The sequence below is a fragment of the Paroedura picta genome, chromosome 3 (assembly GCF_049243985.1).
Source record: "Paroedura picta isolate Pp20150507F chromosome 3, Ppicta_v3.0, whole genome shotgun sequence".
Classification (NCBI taxonomy): domain Eukaryota; kingdom Metazoa; phylum Chordata; class Lepidosauria; order Squamata; family Gekkonidae; genus Paroedura; species Paroedura picta.
In genome coordinates this window covers 94,028,795-94,047,993 of record NC_135371.1, presented here as the reverse complement: position 1 = coordinate 94,047,993, position 19,199 = coordinate 94,028,795, and the positions used below count along the sequence as shown (strand labels likewise).

The following is a 19,199-nucleotide window of genomic DNA, read 5'->3' as shown; positions in this document are numbered from 1 at the left end:
CCACCTGGCCACTGTGATCCATTCAACGTCACTTTCAGACTGGACTTCTATAACTTGCTCTACGCGGGCCTACCCTTGGCTTTGACCCGGAAACTTCAGTTGGTTCAGAATGTGGCTACCAGGGTCCTTACCAGGACCCCTTACCAGGACCCACATTAAGCCAGTATTGAAACAACTGCACTGGCTACCAGTCTGCTTCCAGATTAAGGTCAAGGTTTTGGTTTTAATCTTCAAGGTTATATGCGGCCTAGGTCCTACCTATCTGAGGGATCACTTGTCTGCTTATGCCCCCCCAAGGGCTCTCTGCTCTGTGGGTAGGAATCTGTTGGTTGTTCTGGGCCCCTGGAAAATCTGCCTGGCCTCTGATCAGAGCCAAGGCCTTTTTGGCCTTGGGCCCTGCTTGGTGGAACAAGCTCCCAGAAGAGCTAAGGGCCCTGACGGAGCTAGGTTCTGCAGGGCCTGCAAGACGGAGCACTTCTACCAGGCATTTAGTTGAGGCTGGGGGGGGGGGGGGTTGATCGGAGTTTGATCTGGGGGTCCCAGCCTAGCTGAGCATCCCTTGTAATACAATAACATCTAGTACTGGCTGGACTCTGTAGTTTGAGTTGGGATAGTTGCTTCCACCATATTGTGGGTTGTATATGTATTGTTATTGTTTTAATGGGATTTTTATGGGTAACTGTTTATGGTTTTAATTGTGAGCTGCCTCAAGGTGACAAAAGTTGTGAGAGGTGGGATATAAATCTAAAAATCTGGCTCCTGATTTTGCAATTTTCTACTCTGAAATGTTTTTTCTTGCTACCTGTTTTATCTGGCTGCAGTGCTGTATTAAAAAATAAATTTGAAATGTGAAAATTTGAATCTAAAAATCTTCTTTTATTCTTATTCATCATTGCTGTTGTTTATTCTTCTTTGTTACATATTCTTTAAGAAAGAAGAAAGTTCTGTACAGTCATATATAAGTGTCATAGGTTTCTCAGTTGGCCATTAACAAACTGAAAATGTGACAATCATGGCTTCCTGTGTGCGGCTGAATTCAGTTACGCAGATTAGAATGAAAGACAATGACTTGTCTAAAGTACTGCAAAAATTAAATTATTTCTTCTCTAGATGTGATCGTCTCACAAAATTTCCATGTATCAATTTTTATTTTGCTTTGCCACCATAAATAATGACAAATAGATTCGCCATCACATGGTAAAATCAGAGGTCATGGTAATCACACAGGTGAGGGACTCCACACCATATAATCAACCAACCTTTAATAGCATGGATTATAAAAACAGGGTTGCCAAACCTTATTAGTTCAGCCAATATTTCGACACCTGAAACTGGTTGCATGAGCTGTTTTTGTTTTGGAACACTTATCTTTCCATATACGAGCAGACTACAGCTAAGTTCTAGATCCACAGTTAAACGTACAGGCATCTAGACCTAGTAATATGATAGAGCCAGCATAATGTAGTAGCTAAGAGTGGTGGACTCCAATCTGGAGAACCGGGTTTGATTCCTCACTCCTCCACATGCAGGCAGCTGGGTGACCCTGGGACAGTCACAATTCTTTCATAATTCTATCAGCCTTATCCATCTCACAACATGCTGTTGTGGGAAGAGTAAAGGAAGGTGTTTGTAAACTGCTTTGGGACTCTTTAAAGTGAAGAAAAATGGGGTATACAAACCAACCATTCTTCTCTGGCCTTGAGACCTTGTAGAATCAGGATGATATCAGCAGGCAAGACAGACCATTGACTTGCATACAAGATAATGCATACATTAGAATGTATTAATACAAATATCATAGCTCCTTGTGTTTATGACAGATTCCCAAGGCTTTTTCATAGATAGAGATCGTAATTCCTCCAATAATGCCTTAGATCCACCTATTGTTTAACATATATTTTAATGGATACCTTTAACAACTATTAATGGATTACTCAGAGGAAACATGATCGATGCAGAGGTATTAACAGAGTGCTTCATCCACCTCCTGTCATTCACTTCAGTATTGGGGATATCCTGACAATGAAAGATATTGATTTAAAATACACATTTTGCTGGATGCTGCCTAGTTTTTCTATTTATACTTTTTCACAGGTTCTTTTAGTGATAAATTATACAGGTTAATTTCTTGTAATGCAATTGTCTTCTGTCATACATTAACTTCATTCTGTGTCCCTTAATTTCTACTGGAAGTCTTGCAAAGAACTTTGTCATATCACTGAACTGGAACACTGAATATAAGCTTTCCATTCACACATAGGAAAATAGCAGAGCTGCATGACTTTCGCATCTTTTGCATTATAAACGCTACATCTGGCCGAATTTGATATAAGACTTTATTTGATCTTTTTTGGAAAAATATAGTACAACAGACCGATATTCGCGATGCAATGCTACACAATAAGTACAGGTTATCAAAACGAAGACCATCAGCACAACTATCCTATAAAGAGGGATTTCAACAACTTCTTGTGTCCCAGATAACCGATACCGCCAGGGCTGCCCTCAGCCACAAAACAAACCTCAAGTTGCGTAACAGATGAAGCTAATTAGATTTCCCCTAAAATCGCTCCCTCGAGGGCAGAGCGCACTTCCAGGCTGGCCGTTTGAGCTCCTGCCATTATTACTGAGCCTGAACAAATCTCCTACCAGAGCGGAAGCTAAGGGACGCGTGTCTCTCTAGCCGCTTTCTCTATGGTTTTTCGTTCCACGACGGAGCAAGCAAGGCGGGCGTGGTCAGATGATGTCCCGCCTAGACGAGCCGAAAGTCGCTCTCCTCCCTTGGCTCCTGCCAACTGATACTTCGTATGAGGAGCCCGCCCTCGCTTCTCTGTGAAAGAAACAAGAGGTAATGCGGAGAGAAAAGTTGCACGCCGCTACAGAATCCCGAACCAAGGCAAAGGAAAAACAAACGCACACTATTTTCTCCGGACAGCAAAGGAGCAGTAAGGCTTGCTTGTTCCTTGCGCTTAAGACCAAACCGCCCGCCCGCGCAAGGTTTCTCAACCTTGAAGCCAACGAGAACCTCAGAGCCGGGCGTGTCCCTGAGAGCGCGGGCGGGCGGGCCGACGAAAGTCGAGGGACTCTGGCCGGTAACTTTCCAACTAGGCAGCCCGCCCGTCTGCCTCCGGAGGGAAAAGCGCCGAAGGGGTGAGGGGGACCCCAAAACTTTTGCGCGCCGCTGGAGCATGAGGCTGCCGCCCGCGCTGCGCGTCGCTGTAGCCGCGGGACGAGCCCGGAGGAGCCCCGCGTGGAAGCCGCGTCGCTGGTGAGGGGCAGAGCCAGCCAGAGAAAGGAGAAGAAGGGGCGAGGAGGGAGGAAGGAAGGAAGGAAGGGAAGGAGCTTTCCCGCCCCACTCCGCACGACTCGCCTGCCTCTCAGGTCCCTTCTCCCCACGCGCCGCTGGAAACCGACCAACCCCTCTCGTGTTGCCTTTGGGCTTTCGCCTGCTCGAGGCACTGACCCCCCCCCCCCCATCCCCGGTCCTGTGTAAAGCTTCCGTCTGCAAGGGGAGCCGCCAGCACCGCTCCTTCCCGCGCCTGGAATTTCATCATCGGATGTGATCTCCGTCCCCCCCCCCCCCGTCCATTTCCCAGATTTCTGGATTCCTTTGGGCTCGCATCCTGTTCCCCGATGGCTGGACCCGGGACTTCACTTGGCTCGTGGCTCCGGCCCCGGCTCCCCCCCAGCCCGCCTGCCGCCAGGACTCCATGTGCTTAATCCCCCACTCTCTCTCTTGCCAACTCTCACTGGCGCTTCCGGGGGAGGAAGGAGAAGAAGGAGCAGCGACCACCCCAAACACTCGCCCCTGCCCCAAATACATTCTGCGCGGCGGTATGGAGCCTTTCCTTGGATCAGATTTCCTGCTGGGACAAGCAGAGGCTGCGGTGGCTACTGCCTTTCCTTGCTTGAGTGCCGTGTAAAGTGTTGTGGTTTTTTCCAAGGCTTGGAGCGAAATGAAGCTGGGGAGGCTCCCCTCTCTTTTGGACCTGCCGGAGGAAACGGGGAACGCACCAGAGGCCTGGAGATCTTCATAGAACCTTTTGTCTGTTGTGGGAAGGCCAGTTGTTCTGAATTGTTAAAAAGGACGCGGAGAGAACAATCCGGAGCAGTGGATACTGGGGATCGAGTGGATTTCAGAATATTCATGACGAGCTGAAGTAGAGGTAACTTGTGGATCGATCCCCCTTCCCCGCGGGTCTCTACAAGTGGAGAAATATCGTTATAGGATGACATCACGTGTGGATCCCAGGATTAAACAAGCACTACGGAAAAAGCCATCAGAAAGAACTCAAGAGGTATTTTGGCTTCTTGCTTGTTTAACAGTCAGTGATGTTTCTCATCTGCACTTTTTAACGGAGCAATTACTTCCATGTAGGAAACTGCATGCAACCTACTTGTGGCATAGTCACACATTTCGGTTTTGCTTTGCTTATGCGGTGCTTTAAGATTGCTGGTAGCAAGCTTCTGTGGCAGACCTGTAGGAGTCAAATATGTGTTAGCTGCCCAGTGGCCCTGAGCTTTTCCTTACAAAAGGGCTATCATGTACTGAACTTTCATGTATGGTTCAGCCCTTATCCAGACTTATTTAATAGCCTGATTTTGGCACAACTATTGATTTATTTTGGTCTTTTAATTGTGTTTTGCCCCTTACTAAATGCCTTGCAAGCTCAGTGATCCTCTATGAATGTAACACTTAAGAAACATTTTGAAGAATCTTTACTAGCCTGCTTTTTACATTGGGCATATGTGCATCATTTACAGTTAAGTGATGCTTGTTTCAATCTTAAGGAATGGTGATGGCAGAACCTGTTATTTGAGCACAAGATAAAACCATAGCTTAATACACATCCTTCATGCTGAGTAGGTGAGCTGACATTTGTTAAATTGCTAAATTCACAGTGTAATTCTATGCAGAATTTTTCTGTCCAAAACTATGGGTTTAGAAGTAGCTATCCATAGGATTGCATTATCATTCTGCTAGAAAAATGGTTTGTGTTAGAAGAGGATTAGCTAAAAGCTAGAATTACTTTGTGATGTATAGCTTACATAAGACCAGTGTTAAAGGGGTTTTGTGTTGTATTTATTACCTGAGAATAGTTTGTTGTTATTGATAGGTTTTAGTGGAGTCTCTTGAATCAGATTTGCTTTTCTAAGTTATGGTTGCATTTGACAAAGAAAAAGAACAGTATAGGGAAAGCATTTTCAGTTTTGAATGCATTTTATTTTATTATATATATTATTTTTATGAGACAGTGAACAGCAGTATTCTGTGTTGATCTTTCAGTTAGTGAAGATTCCAGGAACAAGAGCTTTTTATGCGATAAGATACTAACCATACGTTTGTTCTGTTCCTTATTTTAATGCATAGAATACAGTTATAGTTAGTTGATTTTAAACTAAGGTGACCAGATTTTAACATTGGTAAAGTGGGACACCATTGACGGGGGGGGGGGTCTTGATTAAAATGTGGTCTATATGGAGCAACAAAAAGTTTCATAGAAGGCAAAGAATGCAAAAATAGTGTATGTGTGTGTGTATGTGTGTATGTATGTATAAATTTCAACATAAGTACAATTTGCCCAGTACCCCCAGATGTCCCTCCAAAAGTGGGACAATCTGGTCACCTTATTTTAAACAATCTTCTATTTTTTTCTCAGTGTTATTCTTATAACAAGTATTTAATATTCTTAGAGACTTACATTTTTTAAAATGTCCTTATAGTTGATTATTATTATTGACTCAACTAGTATACCACCCCAAAATCAATTTGATTTTGGAACCACTTTCCAAGTCAAACGTTTAGAAGGGTGTCACTCTGCTGAGGATAGCACTATTAGCATATTTTAAAGAAATATTTCCTGTTGACTAAACTTGGTTTATTGTTTTGCATACAGTACTTGCATGAGGCACTGCTTGTAGGATATGTTATCTTAAAAAAAAACATTTTTAGTGTGCTTTCTAATTCTATTTTAGTCCAAGTATTAATCTCCATCAGTTTTTAATGTATAAATGTGGATGCTGGTTATTGAATTCATTGTTAGTAACTATGCTTATTATTTTTTTAACTATGTTTTTAATCAAGTAGGCCAGTGGTCCCCAACATGATGCCCACCAAGTGTTTTTTCGACATGGGTGGGATCAGTTGGGTTTTTCAATATCTGTTTGTGGTATAATGCAGACAGTCACTTTATATATATTTTTATAATTCAGGTGGAAGTTGATAATATAACCAATTTTTGTCAACTTTTCAAAAAGCATTTATGTTTCCATCAAAAGTTTTCCAGAGTTTCTCTTACTGTACTCATGTGCAGGAGGCTCTCACCATCCCTTCAGCACTAGCTGTCATTGTTACAAGTAATAGGGCAGATTAAAAATGGCTGAGTTCATGTTAGAAGGGCTCAGGTAAAGGAGATAAAAGCGTTAGAAACCTACAAAAAAATTAATACTGCCAGATATGCAATATGTGTACATAATTATTTGTGCATGGGCAGTTTTATTTAAACAATGTAAATGTTACAAATTGTCATGTTGAAGAAGAAGAGTTGGTTCTTATATGCCGCTTTTCTCTACCTGAATGAGTCTCAAAGCATCTTACAATTGCCTTCCCTTTCCTCTCCCCACAACAGACACCCTGTGAGGCTGAGAGAGCCCTGATATGGGTGAGGCTGATATTCCTGCTCAATCAGAGCAGTTTTCTCAGTGCTGTGGTGAGCCCAAGGTTACCCAGCTGGCTGCCTGTGGGGGAGCGCAGATTCAAACCCAGCTCGCCATATTAGAAGTCCGCGCTCCTAACCACAACACCAAGCTGTTAAACAGATTCTGTTTCGGCTGTCCAACAGCTACTATCATAGCAATATAGAATCTCCTTCCCTGACATTTTATTGTTGGTTCTGCCTACTGTGGCAGCCATTTTGGAGTTCTTTCCTCCAATCTCTGTTGAAGTGCCAAAGATCCACGACTAAAAAAGACTGGAGATTTTTATTTTCAAATATGACTTTGTTTTATTGCTTTGCCTCTTTTAATTATTATGTTCTCGTAGCTCTTGTAATGCCTTGTCTGACCTCTTGGAAGTGGTGTGAAAACCAAAGGTACCATCTTTAAATAGGACAGGGTCCTATTAAATAAAAGAGTAAGGCCACCTGGGGAGGAGTTAGGGCGGGCCCTGTCCAGGATAAAAACTCAGAGGGCCCTCCGAGTGTCCATCCAGGGCCAAGCAGCCAATGGGGAGGCGCGCAAAGTGCCTTCCTATTGGCCCCTCACCAGGACAGACCAAAATTCCATTCACCCAGCCCAGTCTGGCTGCCAGTCTGCTCCTGACCACCAAAGGGAGAGGAGGTCAGCAGGGCTGCCAAGGGGGATGAGAACAGAGGCTGCGCCAGCCCTTTTCGCCCCAAGGCTGTCCTAACTGTCATGTCCAACTGTAAATTGCCTCAGAACCCTGACAGAGCTGGCAGGAGGCTGCAGAGTGCTCCCCCTCCCCCCTTCAGGCCTGCTGCGAAGGAACCTCTGACAGCCTCTGACTGAGGGAAGGAGGCCTTTCCAAGAGCAACGCAGGGGAGCCTGAGGGCTTTCCTTTTGAGGGCTTTCCTTTTGACTTTCCCCTTCTGCCAAACAGTTGCCGGACAGGGAGGCCACAGAAAAGCCCCTTCTCACTTAAAATACTGCTCTGGCCGGGGGTTAGACACAGCCAAGCCATGTGTCTTTCTTCTTTGCAACTCTCTGCAGATTTGAGGCCACTGCACAGCGTTATTCTGCAGAGGAAGCTGGCTCTTTTGTCTCCTGTTTCATCTGCATAACAACCCTGTACAGTAGGCCTCAAGTCTTTCAATTCAACAACAACCTGTGTGGAAAGCCTTAAATGTTTCTTCTCTACCACAACCCTGTCCAAAGTAGCCCTTTCTGCCTGGGGAGCTGATCTTTATACTCTGCAGGTGAGCTGTAATTCCAGGAGCTCTCCAGGCTACACCTGTAGGTTGGCTACCCCTGGGCTGGAAATATTCCTGGAGGTTTGGAGGTGGGACTTCAAAATCGTACAGTGCCTCAGAGTCCACCTTCAAATGAGCCATTTTTGCCTGCAGTTGGTAGGGAGTGGTGCAGGAGTGTCCCTCCTGGCCTATGGGTTAGGGCCAGCCCTTATCAGCAACTGTTTGTATTCTGGGGCGCAGACAGGCAGACCAACATCAGTCCTGTGTGTCTGGAAAGTGCAGGAAGATCTAAATAAATATTTACAGCCTGAAACTAAATAGAGAACAAGTAAATGTCTGGAGACGCATCATCACTGAAATAGTAACTGGCAAATAACCTTGGCCTGGCAAATAAAAAAACAGTATTAAAAACCTTACTAAGGTCAAGACTGCTGTGAACAGACAGTCTTCCTCTTAGGGTTGCCATCTTCCCTGTGAGGCTCGCTACCCCACCTCCTCATGGGGAGTCTGCTATGGGGATAGAAAGGGAAGACGATTGGAAAATGCTTTGAGACACCTGAGGCCTGCTGGGTCACTGCGGCCCATTCCCATTTCTCTCAGATCTCTCACAACCCTACATACCTCACAGGTTGACTATTGTGGAGAGACAAATGGAAAAGGTGTTTGTAAACCGCTTTGACACTCCTTTGGGTAGTAAGCAATAGCGTACAAAAATCAGTTCTTCTAAGGAGCAACCATGAAAGAAGCATGTGGGCACATAACATTTTACCAACAGTGAAAATATGGGAGACAGAAGGAACAGGGTGGACACCTGTGTACTGTGACTACCCTATGTGTATTAGGGCAGAGGGGCATTTCGGTGAATGTGGCCTAATTCACACAAGAAGGGAAATGACGCAGAACTGGGGGGAATTGGTTGCCATGTAATCTTCCCCTAAGAAGAGTCTCCAGTCTGATTTTCCCTTCACATATCTGAGAACTTGGCTCTGGAAAGCTCATCTGTAACCACTATGCCACAATTCCCCAAGGTCAGTCCTCTCCCACAATCAACGAACATTCCACACCACAGGTTCTTGACACCCATATCTCCACACCCATGGCCTCATCTGCCACCATGCCACCACAACCTCCCACACAACACACATGACAACCCCATGCCCTTACAGACTGGACAACTCCTCCCCTTCCTCTTCCTACTGCCAAGCTCTAGCGCCCATTGTATTCTTGGAGACAACGGGCTTTGCCCCTAGTATTTGTATAGAAACAGCATCTATAAGTGAGTTTGTTGCCTCAGTACTTCTGACTTCAGTATCTGGGTGTTGTATGCTAGATGTATCAATGTATTAATACCTGTTAAAAGACAATTTCTGGTGGGTACCTGTGTTGGTCTGCAGTAGAACAACATGAGTTGAGTTCAAAAGCACCTTAAATTCATACACAAATTTAGCACAGTGGACCTCTGCAGCCTGAATAGGGACATTGGTGTCTTATTTTACTTTAGGTCCTAATTTTTTGACTCCAATTATTTCTCCCAGTTTGGTGTAGTGGTTAGGAGTGTGGACTTCTAATCTGGTATGCCGGGTTCGATTCTGCACTCCCCCACATGCAGCCAGGTGGGTGACCTTGGGCTCACCAAGGCACTGATAAAACTGTTCTGACCGAGCAGTGATATCAGGGCTGTCTCAGCCTCACCCACCTCACAGGGCGTCTGTTGTGGGGAGAGGAAAGGGAAGGCGACTGTAAGCCAGTTTGAGCCTCCTTCGGGTAAAGAAAAGCAGCATATAAGAACCAACTCTTCTTCTTCCTCTGCTCTAATCAAGTTGTATTTTACCTTTGTATCCTGTTTTCTTTGCCACATCCCTCCCTTCTTCTGACTGGGATGTAAGGATTCAAAGATGTATCTGAGAAAAGAAATTTTGACTCCCAAGGCATATATTCTGGAAACCTTGCCTTTGAGGAGCTACTGGTCCGGAATCTTTCCCCGTTAAAATGCAGAGTTCTATCCAAAGCATTTAAGTTCTATAATAGAAAACCCAAAGATGTCAACAATATAAAATACCGTATTTGCCGGCGTATAAGACGACTGGGCGTATAAGACGACCCCCCAACATTTCCACTCAAAATATAGAGTTTGTTACATTACATTACAGTACTATGGGCCACTATGGGCAGCTATATCTATCCCAACTGAAGTGCACCCGGAGTATAGGCCAACCCCCCCCACTTGGAGGCATGTTTTTCAGGGGAACAAAGTAGTCTTATACGCCAGCAAATACTGTACCCCCAATCTACTGGAGAGTATTGCTTGGAATTTAAAACAGCAATATAACCCTTGTAAACACCCTAGCCTGGATGGCCCAAGCTAGCCTGATCTCAGAAACAAAGATGGGTTGACCGTGGTTAATATTGGGATGGGAGACTAACAAGGAATTACGGGGTTGCTATGCAGGCAATGGTAAGGCACCTCTATGGGTCTCTTGCCCTGAAAACCCTATGGGGTTGCCATGAGTTGGCTGCACCCTGATGGCACTTAAAAACACATTCTTTTGTACAAACCAGAGAGGGTGAGCAGTTTCTGGGTAGCTGTGAGGGGAATAATTTTTAACTTGTGTCCACTAACTCCTGTTGGGTATTCATTTTACATGTTTGTGTTTTGTGCATACTTTGAAATTGCAATTTAGGTTAGTGAAACTTTATGTTTAGCAGAAGCGTGATTCAAACCCAGAAAAATACAAGGAACTGGAGTACTCAAATGTAACCGTGGGAATAAAATGGCATACAGCTTTGTTCAGAGTTGGGGTTGGAATAAACCCTAGAGAAGGAAATAATGTGGAAATAATGGCCCAATAACTAGTCAGTTTGGTGTAGTTGTTAGGAGTGTGGACTTCTAATCTGGCATGCCAGGTTCGATTCTGCGCTCCCCCACAAGCAACCAGCTGGGTGACCTTGGGCTCACCACAGCACTGATAAAGCTGTTCTGACCAAGCAAGTAATATCAGGGCTCTCTCAGCCTCACCCACCTCACAGGGTGTCTGTTGTGGGGAGAGGAATGGGAAGCTACTTTGAGCCTCCTTTGGGTAGGAAAAAGCGGCATATAAGAACCAACTCTTCCTCCTCCTCCCCTCCTCCTCCTCCTCCCCCTCCTCCCTCTTCTTCCTCTTCTTCTTCTTCTTCTTCTTTTTCTTTCTTCTTCTTCTTCTTGTCAGTCAGTCCAGCACAAAATAGGGGATTTATATATGAAGAAATAAGAAAGAATCGAAACCCAGGATCAACTGTTCTTTAGCTACTGTGGTCTCTTTAAATAAACAGATGGACAGTTTCTTCATCAGTGTCCCTTTGGGTTTATGTATACAGCTGGAGAATAGTTTACTGAATTTCTGTTGAAGTAGAAATATTCTGTATGTGAAGTAATAATTGAAATATTTTCCTTATAGAGCTCTTCTGTTTATGATGCACACAATCAATCTCACTTTTTTCTCTGTATCTAAACTCAGCTGGTATGACTGTTCCCAGTTCAGTTGGCTAATGGTTTAGGATTTTTTAAAACCTTTCCCCCAGCGGAGACAATTGATTAAATACTATCAGAGGAAATAAGGAGTCTCACAGATGACTGGGATTCATTGAGAATATGTATAGATGCATTTATGTTGCAAAATATTTTCCAAGCACACCTGCCTCTAACACTTGCATAATATTGCTGCAGCATTGCATAAGGTCTTGTTTTTAATGCTTTGTTGATGAAGCTGTTATTATGTATTCTGAGTAGTTAAGTGATTGCAAAGCAGGTTGTCTAAATGCATTTGACATGTGCAGTTTATTTGTTCTTAGTCTGTACAGTAAAATGTTACTTAAAAAGGAGGCTGTTACTAGAAATGTAAAATGAATGGAAATTTTTGAAGTCCTGAAGGGAAAGATGGGATCAGAAAGTTTTTGAACTGGGCATATTTGGGAAAGAAAATAAATACATTTTAAGCCTTACTATTTCAATAACATACCATATACATATATTTGCTCATAAAACTAATGTTTGGTGTTTTGAAATTGTGTGAATATGCAGTGTTAGGGAACGTTACAAGCCACTGTACTTTTAAATGCTTCTTTTTTGCCACTTTTGAAAGTAAGGAGAAAAGCTGAAAATAGAAACCATCAACATTGTAGTAAACAAAATGGAAAGTTTTATTATCTACTCTTTGAAAAAAAAAAGCAATGGCCTGTATCCAGGGTTCCACCCAAGAAGTATTGCATGCTTTAGAGGCTTTGGGATTGTGTTTCTTGAACGCCCTTTTTTCTCCTTATGGCAGACCTCTTTTGCAACTGATGAGAGCTTTGAAAGCATGGGAGTTGGCTGTTCAAGGGCCGGGGGAAGATCCCAAGAGGCAAAGTACTGAGCATGTTTTCAGAAGCTGTTTTGATTTTGGCTAGTACCTAGTTCTCTGTGTTACAGTGCAGGAGCATTTTTTTTTTAAAGAAAATTCCCATGATAAAGAAAACATGCAGATACAAAAACTGAACATTTCTGACAACACTGAAATCTTCCTTTATACCACCACCATCCTCCTGCTATGCAGGCTGCAGTCCTGTGCATTCGTACCTGGGAGTAAGCCCTGTTGAACTCTGTGAGATGTACTTTTGAATAAACATAGGTAGGATTAAGTATCTTGAGTCTATTTGTCATTAGTTTATATCACATTTTCCGAATAAAATTCTTGAAAAATACTAAGGTTTATTTCTTTATCTAGAATCAGTTTCTGATTTTGAATTTTTGCTCTGATTTTGAAGGTTTAGAAAGAAGCGTGTCTACTCTTCTTCATATTAGTTTGTTTAGGTGTGTTTGAGCATTTCCCAGTTTTTCACCTGAGGGAGAAGATGAATGGATGAAAGCAAGCAAGGAACAAAAAAAGTTTCTGTTATGCAAAGGTCTTGCCACTATCGTGCAGGAGCAGTGAGCTTGTCAGTCGCCCAGAGTGTACCCAGATACCTTAACATGTCTTGTAACACTTAAAAGGGCTTATCCGACATCAATTCCTAATAATCCTTTTGTTCTTGGACTTCAGAAAATTAGAGCAGTGTAAGTTGGCTATGTCAATACTGTTTTAAAAGTCTGTTTCAAAACTGGATTGATTTATATTAAGAGTGTTTAGTGTAAGGAGTGAGAGACAGGATTGGGATCCTGTTGCTGTATCACCCAGCCATGTGACTAGCTGTCTCCATGCCTGAGCTGGTGGAGGTAGTCTTGTAGGTGGTGTTCAAGACTCCTGGTTGTCTTAGGGGACTTAAACATCCATGCCAAGGAGTGGTTTAGGATTTCATGGTGTCCATGGGCCACACTCAGGTCATAGCATGTGCCTGTAAAATTATTGATCTGATGTTCTGAGTAGGATGGTGATCTAAAGAATAAAAGATAGCTCATTTGTCATGGATAGATCACTGCTGGATGTGGTTTAGACATAAAGATACCAAGACTGAGTGGGGGCTCAGTTAAGATCTGCTGTACCCTGAGGGGTCCAACTAGTTTGTAGATAGCATTCGTAGACTTTCTTGCTGGCATGCCTGACTATTGGAATGAGGAGATGTCATGGGTGATTGATATGGTTGGTCCTAGGTACACTATCTTGGATCTAAGAACCCAGGTGACCCCTGAGGGACTGTGGACAAGGAAAAGACAAGGGTACTAAAATGACAGTGGAGAGAGACTTGGGATTAATCTGACAAGGCAAGGCTAAAGCTCATTTTAAGGCTTGCTCCCTGACTTTGATGGTGAAGAAACATTTCTCCATGACCAACCACTGTATTTACTCAGTGTAATCCTGCAGAGTTGTGGGTTGTGGTCTACAGCGGTGGTCCCCAACCACCGGGCTGCGGCTCCCTCTCCCTGCCCCTCCCCGCAGTAAGAAATTTCCCAGGCCCCAAGCAAAGCAGCCAATTAGCTTGCGGACTGGCAAGCTTCGTTTTGTGGGAGGGGGGGAGAGGGAAGCAGGTCCATGCATGCGCGTTTGCACCATGCGCGGCTGCAAACATGCACGAGCAGCACTATGAGGGTTACCTTTCAGCTTGATTCTCCTGGATCTCTCAGTGACTTTTGTTATGGTGTCCTATTGTGGACTGCCTTTCTGGGGTAGGGTTGGGAGGTACCACATTCAATTGACTTTCTTAGCCCAAGAATAAAGCAATAACAGTTTGAATATCTCTAAGAAGTCTGTGAGGCAAGGTCAGGCCAAACACCACATTTAATAGATTTTCTTTGCATGTTTACAGTACAGTATAGTATGTTTATTCGGTCGATTGACCCATATAAATAATGCACCAATACAAACTGCAATCAGTGATAAAAATTAATCAATATGTGTAGTAAAAATACAAAAGTATTTCTACATAAAAATATTAAGATAATAAAACAATGTTAAAACCATGTATCTTTGCATGTTTTTTATTGTATGTTCTTTCCAAGCAGACTATTTTGTAAGATTATTTATCAGTAATAGTGTTGATTATCTACTGGGACTGAATAATGTGGTCTACCTTGGCTGGGCTTTTGAGGAAGAGGCACCAAAGACTTAAAGTTGTTTCCTATTAACTGTCCAGTATTCTGAGCAGGGATGATAAGCAATATTTGAAAGAAATACCTTTGGCAGCCTCTTGTGAAATTCAGTTGCTACTTGGTTATTGAATAGTAATACTGTTCATAATATTAAATTACTGAATTATTGTTGATAGGGCTTCTGATTGTGTGTTATTATGACATAGTTGTTTTGTCGTGATAATGGCCTTATTTGCCTTTTTACATCTAGTATGACATCCATTTGCAGTGAAAGATTTATGTAATTCAGGATTTCTTCTGCATCTAAGTTATAAGAAGTTGTTAATACAAGTTAATGTACTACTCTTGTTGCTTCCCTCCTTACCTAATCTGATGACAGTATGAAATAAACTGATGACAGCTTACTTAGTTCATACGGGAAATGATATGATATGGATTAGAATTGTAGATAAGTATTAGAAGAATGTTTAAAAATTCACCTCACAAGTGCAGTGTGATAGCTTTTTGTAAGGGACTATCATAAGGTGACCAGATTTTAACATTGGTAAAGTGGAACACCATTGACTGTGGGGAGGGTTCTTGATTAAAAATTTGGTCTATATGGAGCAACAAAATGTTTAATAGAATGCATAGAATGCAAAAATAGTATTGAAATATATATATATATATATATATATATATATATATATATATATATAATTTCAACATAAGTACAATTTGCCAGGTACCCCCAGATGTCCCTCCAAAAGTGGGACAATCTGGTCACCTTAGGCCAGTGGTCCCCAACCTTTTTATCACCGGGGACCGGTCAACAATTGACAATTTTACTGAGGCCCGAGGGGGGGTAGTCTTTTGCCGAGGGATGTTGCTGCCGCCGCCTGAGCCCCTGCTTTGTTTGCTGGTACCCCTGACTTCCAGCCACCTGCTGGGGGGCGCTGCCAGCAGCAGCTGTGCAGTGCCAAGCTGAGGGAGAGCCCCAGCCATGGTGGCCGCTGGAGAGCACCAAAGGTGATCCAGCGGCAGAGTGGCAGGGCAGCCCCCAAGACAGCAGCTTGGGAGGAGGATGAGGAGGAGCCGCGGCCTGGTACCAACTGATCCACGGACCAGTTACTGGTCCCCGGACCGGGGGTTGGGGACCACTGCCTTACACTATCAACACATTTACACATGATTTAGGAAGATTTCTCTACCACAGAACTGTTTACATCATGCTGAATGTTCAGTAGGAAAAAAAAGTTTTGTGTGTGCGTAGCAGGGGAGAAGTTGCAGGGCGTGATGCAAAAGCCCAAAGTTTATAACCTCCTTGGAATGGAGAACAGCAGGTGTTGCTGACTTGGATTAAATAGTTTTGGGTAGAAAACAGATTTCAAGATTTAACTACAGGCTACTGTGGCGTTTAAAGAGCCTCTTGTGGCGCAGAGTGGTAATGCAGCTGCCTGAAAGCTTTGCCCATGAGGTTGGGAGTTCGATCCCAGCAGCCGTCTCAAGGTTGACTCAGCCTTCCATCCTTCCGAGGTTGGTAAAATGAGTACCCAGCTTTCTGCTGGGGGGTAAACGGTCATGACTGGGGAAGGCACTGGCAAACCACCCCGTATTGAGTCTGCCATGAAAACGCTAGAGGGTGTCACCCCAAGGGTCAGACATGACTTGGTGCTTGCACAGGGGATACCTTTACCTTTACCTTTACTGTGGCGTTTGTATCTCACACTTGCAAGCATTGGATAAGAGTGTATGGAAGCAAATAATTTGAATTTAATGAAATACTGGGATGGGATAACAAAACATGTTTTCTGCGCTCTGAAAATATGGAATCCAGCAGTTAATCAAGTGGGAGTATAGATTCTTATTTGTGTCAAATATTTATATCTTCTGAATATTTGAAAGGCTGTATTCTAGTTAATCTGCAAATATTATAGCCATGCAATATCAGCAGGTGGTTAAATGTATGTGTGTATGCAGTGTAGCAGCTGCTCAGTTTATAGCAAGCCATTGAATTTTACCAAATAGTGGCTATTTTATAGTGAGTAACTGGAATTATAAGTTTGGGACACATCACTATTTCAGTTATTAATTTGTGAAAAATTGACCAGGAAAATATATCGGGTATATTGCATGTCAAATTTCATGTACAGGTCTGCTGCAAACTAAAATCTAATTAGTCCTGAAATACTCAATTATGTTATAATTACATTACCATCTTGGTTTATATCCTTGAACCTTTCTAGCATAGTATATATTATAATAGGTATAGTACTGTGTGTTCTAGTGTGCTCAACTAAAATTCAAGCTTTAAATATATGATAATACAGATTGTTAACTTTTTCTCCAGAAACAAGTTATTTCACTGGTGACATTCCAATGCTTTTAATTGTGTAATATAAACTAACATGTAGGATCTTGTTTAAACTGCTAGAATACTTCATGTATGTGTCTTAAATTAACCTCTGGAGTGATACTCATCTCAACAAATACACCACTGACTTTTTTGTAATGGTGGTCCTATTAAGCTATTGAAGTACTTGGGGCTATTTGTCCATAATCTCAAGATATCATTGTCTTTTTAAAAAACCCAAGGTAAGTTTGTGGAAAATTTTTAAAAACATTCATAATGTGCATTGACAAAAATGGGAAAAAAGAACTATAGTTACTTGAAACTTCATTTGGATTTGTTTCATTAAAAGAGGAGAACAAGTCTAGAGTGAATCACTGAGTATTGTGTTGTCTAAACTTTTGGCAGTTAAATAAAGTAAGGCACAGCTTACATTATTTAATTTATATTATTGTATTTTTATACCACCACTACCGGGCCAGCCAGCTCGTGGTGGTTCACAATATAATAAAACAGTAAAATCCTGTAAGACAGTAAACTATACCAGCTTGCTGACAACTGCAATATAAAGCAAGTAAAAAATCAACATAGGTGACAGCAGTAACTACTCTATAGACCGTACTCCTCAACTTGCTGATTCCCACTCATATATCTAGCAAATGTACATCGAGGGTGATGATAGCTTCCCCAGGTGGTCCAGATTTCACAAGAATGGGGAAGGACCTGTTCTTATTAACCTGGTATATGGCCCAGCCTGAACTAAAAGCCAGGAGGAAAAGCTCTATGTTGTAGGCCCTACGAAATTCAGAGAGCTCCAAGACCCATTATGCACGAGGGGGAATAACGCACATTCAGGGTGGAATGGCGGCGACTAAAATCACCGATAACGCACAGTGCCGGCTGCAACCGGCCGCAGCTTCGGTGTATGCCGCTGAAAAAGGTGCGTTAGCGAAACGCGGAAGAAAGTGCAGCTTCCGGGTGACCGGGGCGCAACCAGAAGCAGTGCCGGGATCACCGCGTGCATAATCGGTTACTCTGGGTTTTGCCGCTGTCGTGCCCTATCCCGTGCATAACCAGTGTGCTTCGTGTCTTCCCCCTCCACGTTTTCCATGTGACCCGAAATCACAGTTTCAGCGGCCGTTCATAATGGGCCCAACAGGGCCCTCAGCTCATCCAGAAGTCAATCCCCTAGGTGGGGCCAGGACCAAAAAGGCCCTGGCCCTAGTTGGGCCAGGTGTGCTTCCTGAGGGCCCGGGACCACCAACAAATTCATACCCGCAGAGCAAAGAGCCTTGCAGGGTGCATAAGGAGATAAGTGGTCCCACATGTAAGTAGGACCCAGGCCGTGTATAGCCTTAAAGATCAAAACCAATACCTTGAACTTGATCTGGAAGTAAACAGGCAGCCAATGCAGCTGCCTCAGTGACGGTTGGACATGAGCCCTCCAAGATGACTTAGTGAGGACCTGTGCAGCGGCATTCTGTAACAGTTGCAGTTTCCTGGTCAGGGACAAGGGTAGGCCTGTGTAGAGCAAGTTACAGAAGTCTAACATAGAAGTGACCATTGCAAGGAGCACCGTGACCAAGTGTTCCGTGGATAGGTAGGGTGCTAGAAGCTGTGAGTAGCGCAGATGCAAAAATGCTGTCTGGATTACTTTAATGACTTGAGCCTCTATAGATAAAGAGTCATCAAGAATCACTCCCAAATTAGTACAGATGTATGTTGCATCCCATCCAGGCAGGGAAGGCGAATTGATCCTGTCTCCTTCTACCCAGCCACAGGACCTCTGTCTTGGAGGCATTGAGTTTAAGATGAATTGCCTGATACATCCAGCTACAGCTTCCAAACAACTGGCAAATGTATCTGGGGGGAAGTCTGTCGATCCATCAGGAGATAGAGCTGGGTGTCATCTGCATACTGGTGACACTCCAGCCCATAAACTCCAGACCAGCTGGGCCAGAGGGCACATACAAATGTTGAAAAGTGTAGGGGAGAGTATCGTCCCCTGTGGTGCCTCACAGGGAAGTCCATAGGGGTCCGACTGCAACCCTCTGTGACCAATTTGTAAGAAAGGCGGTCAGCCAATTTAAAGCTGTTCCTTCAATTTGCTATTTTCACCACCATCTTCATACGCCTTCATAAGCGTGCGATAAAATGCCCTTGCTGCCTTATCGCAAATCTTATGCCACACTCACTTTAGCTATCTCACTTCCCTCTTCTGAAGCTCTTGGGGAGTACCAAGGAGCCTGTTTGAGGCAAGAGCGGAGAGGACGCCTAGGAGAAATCTCGTCAATCTCAGCTCTCAGTTGGGACTGCCAGTCCTCATGAAGGCCTCTAACAAGACACCAGAGGGCATTGGGTCCTGCAGAGCATTCATGAATCTTTTGGATTCAGTAAGTCTCAG

General features: G+C 43.5%; 1 protein-coding gene and 1 long non-coding RNA gene across 10 annotated transcripts in view; one reads left to right on the top strand and one right to left on the bottom strand.

Annotated features, from left to right (window-relative positions):
- Positions 1-2,322: 2,322 nt before the first annotated feature.
- LOC143832436 (uncharacterized) lies at positions 2,323-3,113 on the bottom strand. Its single transcript, XR_013229263.1, has 2 exons — positions 2,918-3,113; positions 2,323-2,830 (listed from the first exon to the last, which is right to left on the bottom strand). It is a non-coding gene; the product is annotated as an uncharacterized LOC143832436 (long non-coding RNA).
- Positions 3,114-3,475: 362 nt separating this feature from the next.
- The window catches only part of RAPGEF6 (Rap guanine nucleotide exchange factor 6), a 222,360-nt gene continuing 206,636 nt past the window's right edge, over positions 3,476-19,199 (top strand). For all 9 annotated transcript variants that reach the window (XM_077326867.1, XM_077326865.1, XM_077326862.1 and 6 more), the window contains exon 1: positions 3,476-4,298. In XM_077326867.1, the coding sequence (XP_077182982.1) occupies positions 4,230-4,298 (69 nt within the window). In that variant the 5' untranslated portion in view covers positions 3,476-4,229. The remainder of the gene's footprint in view (positions 4,299-19,199) is intronic.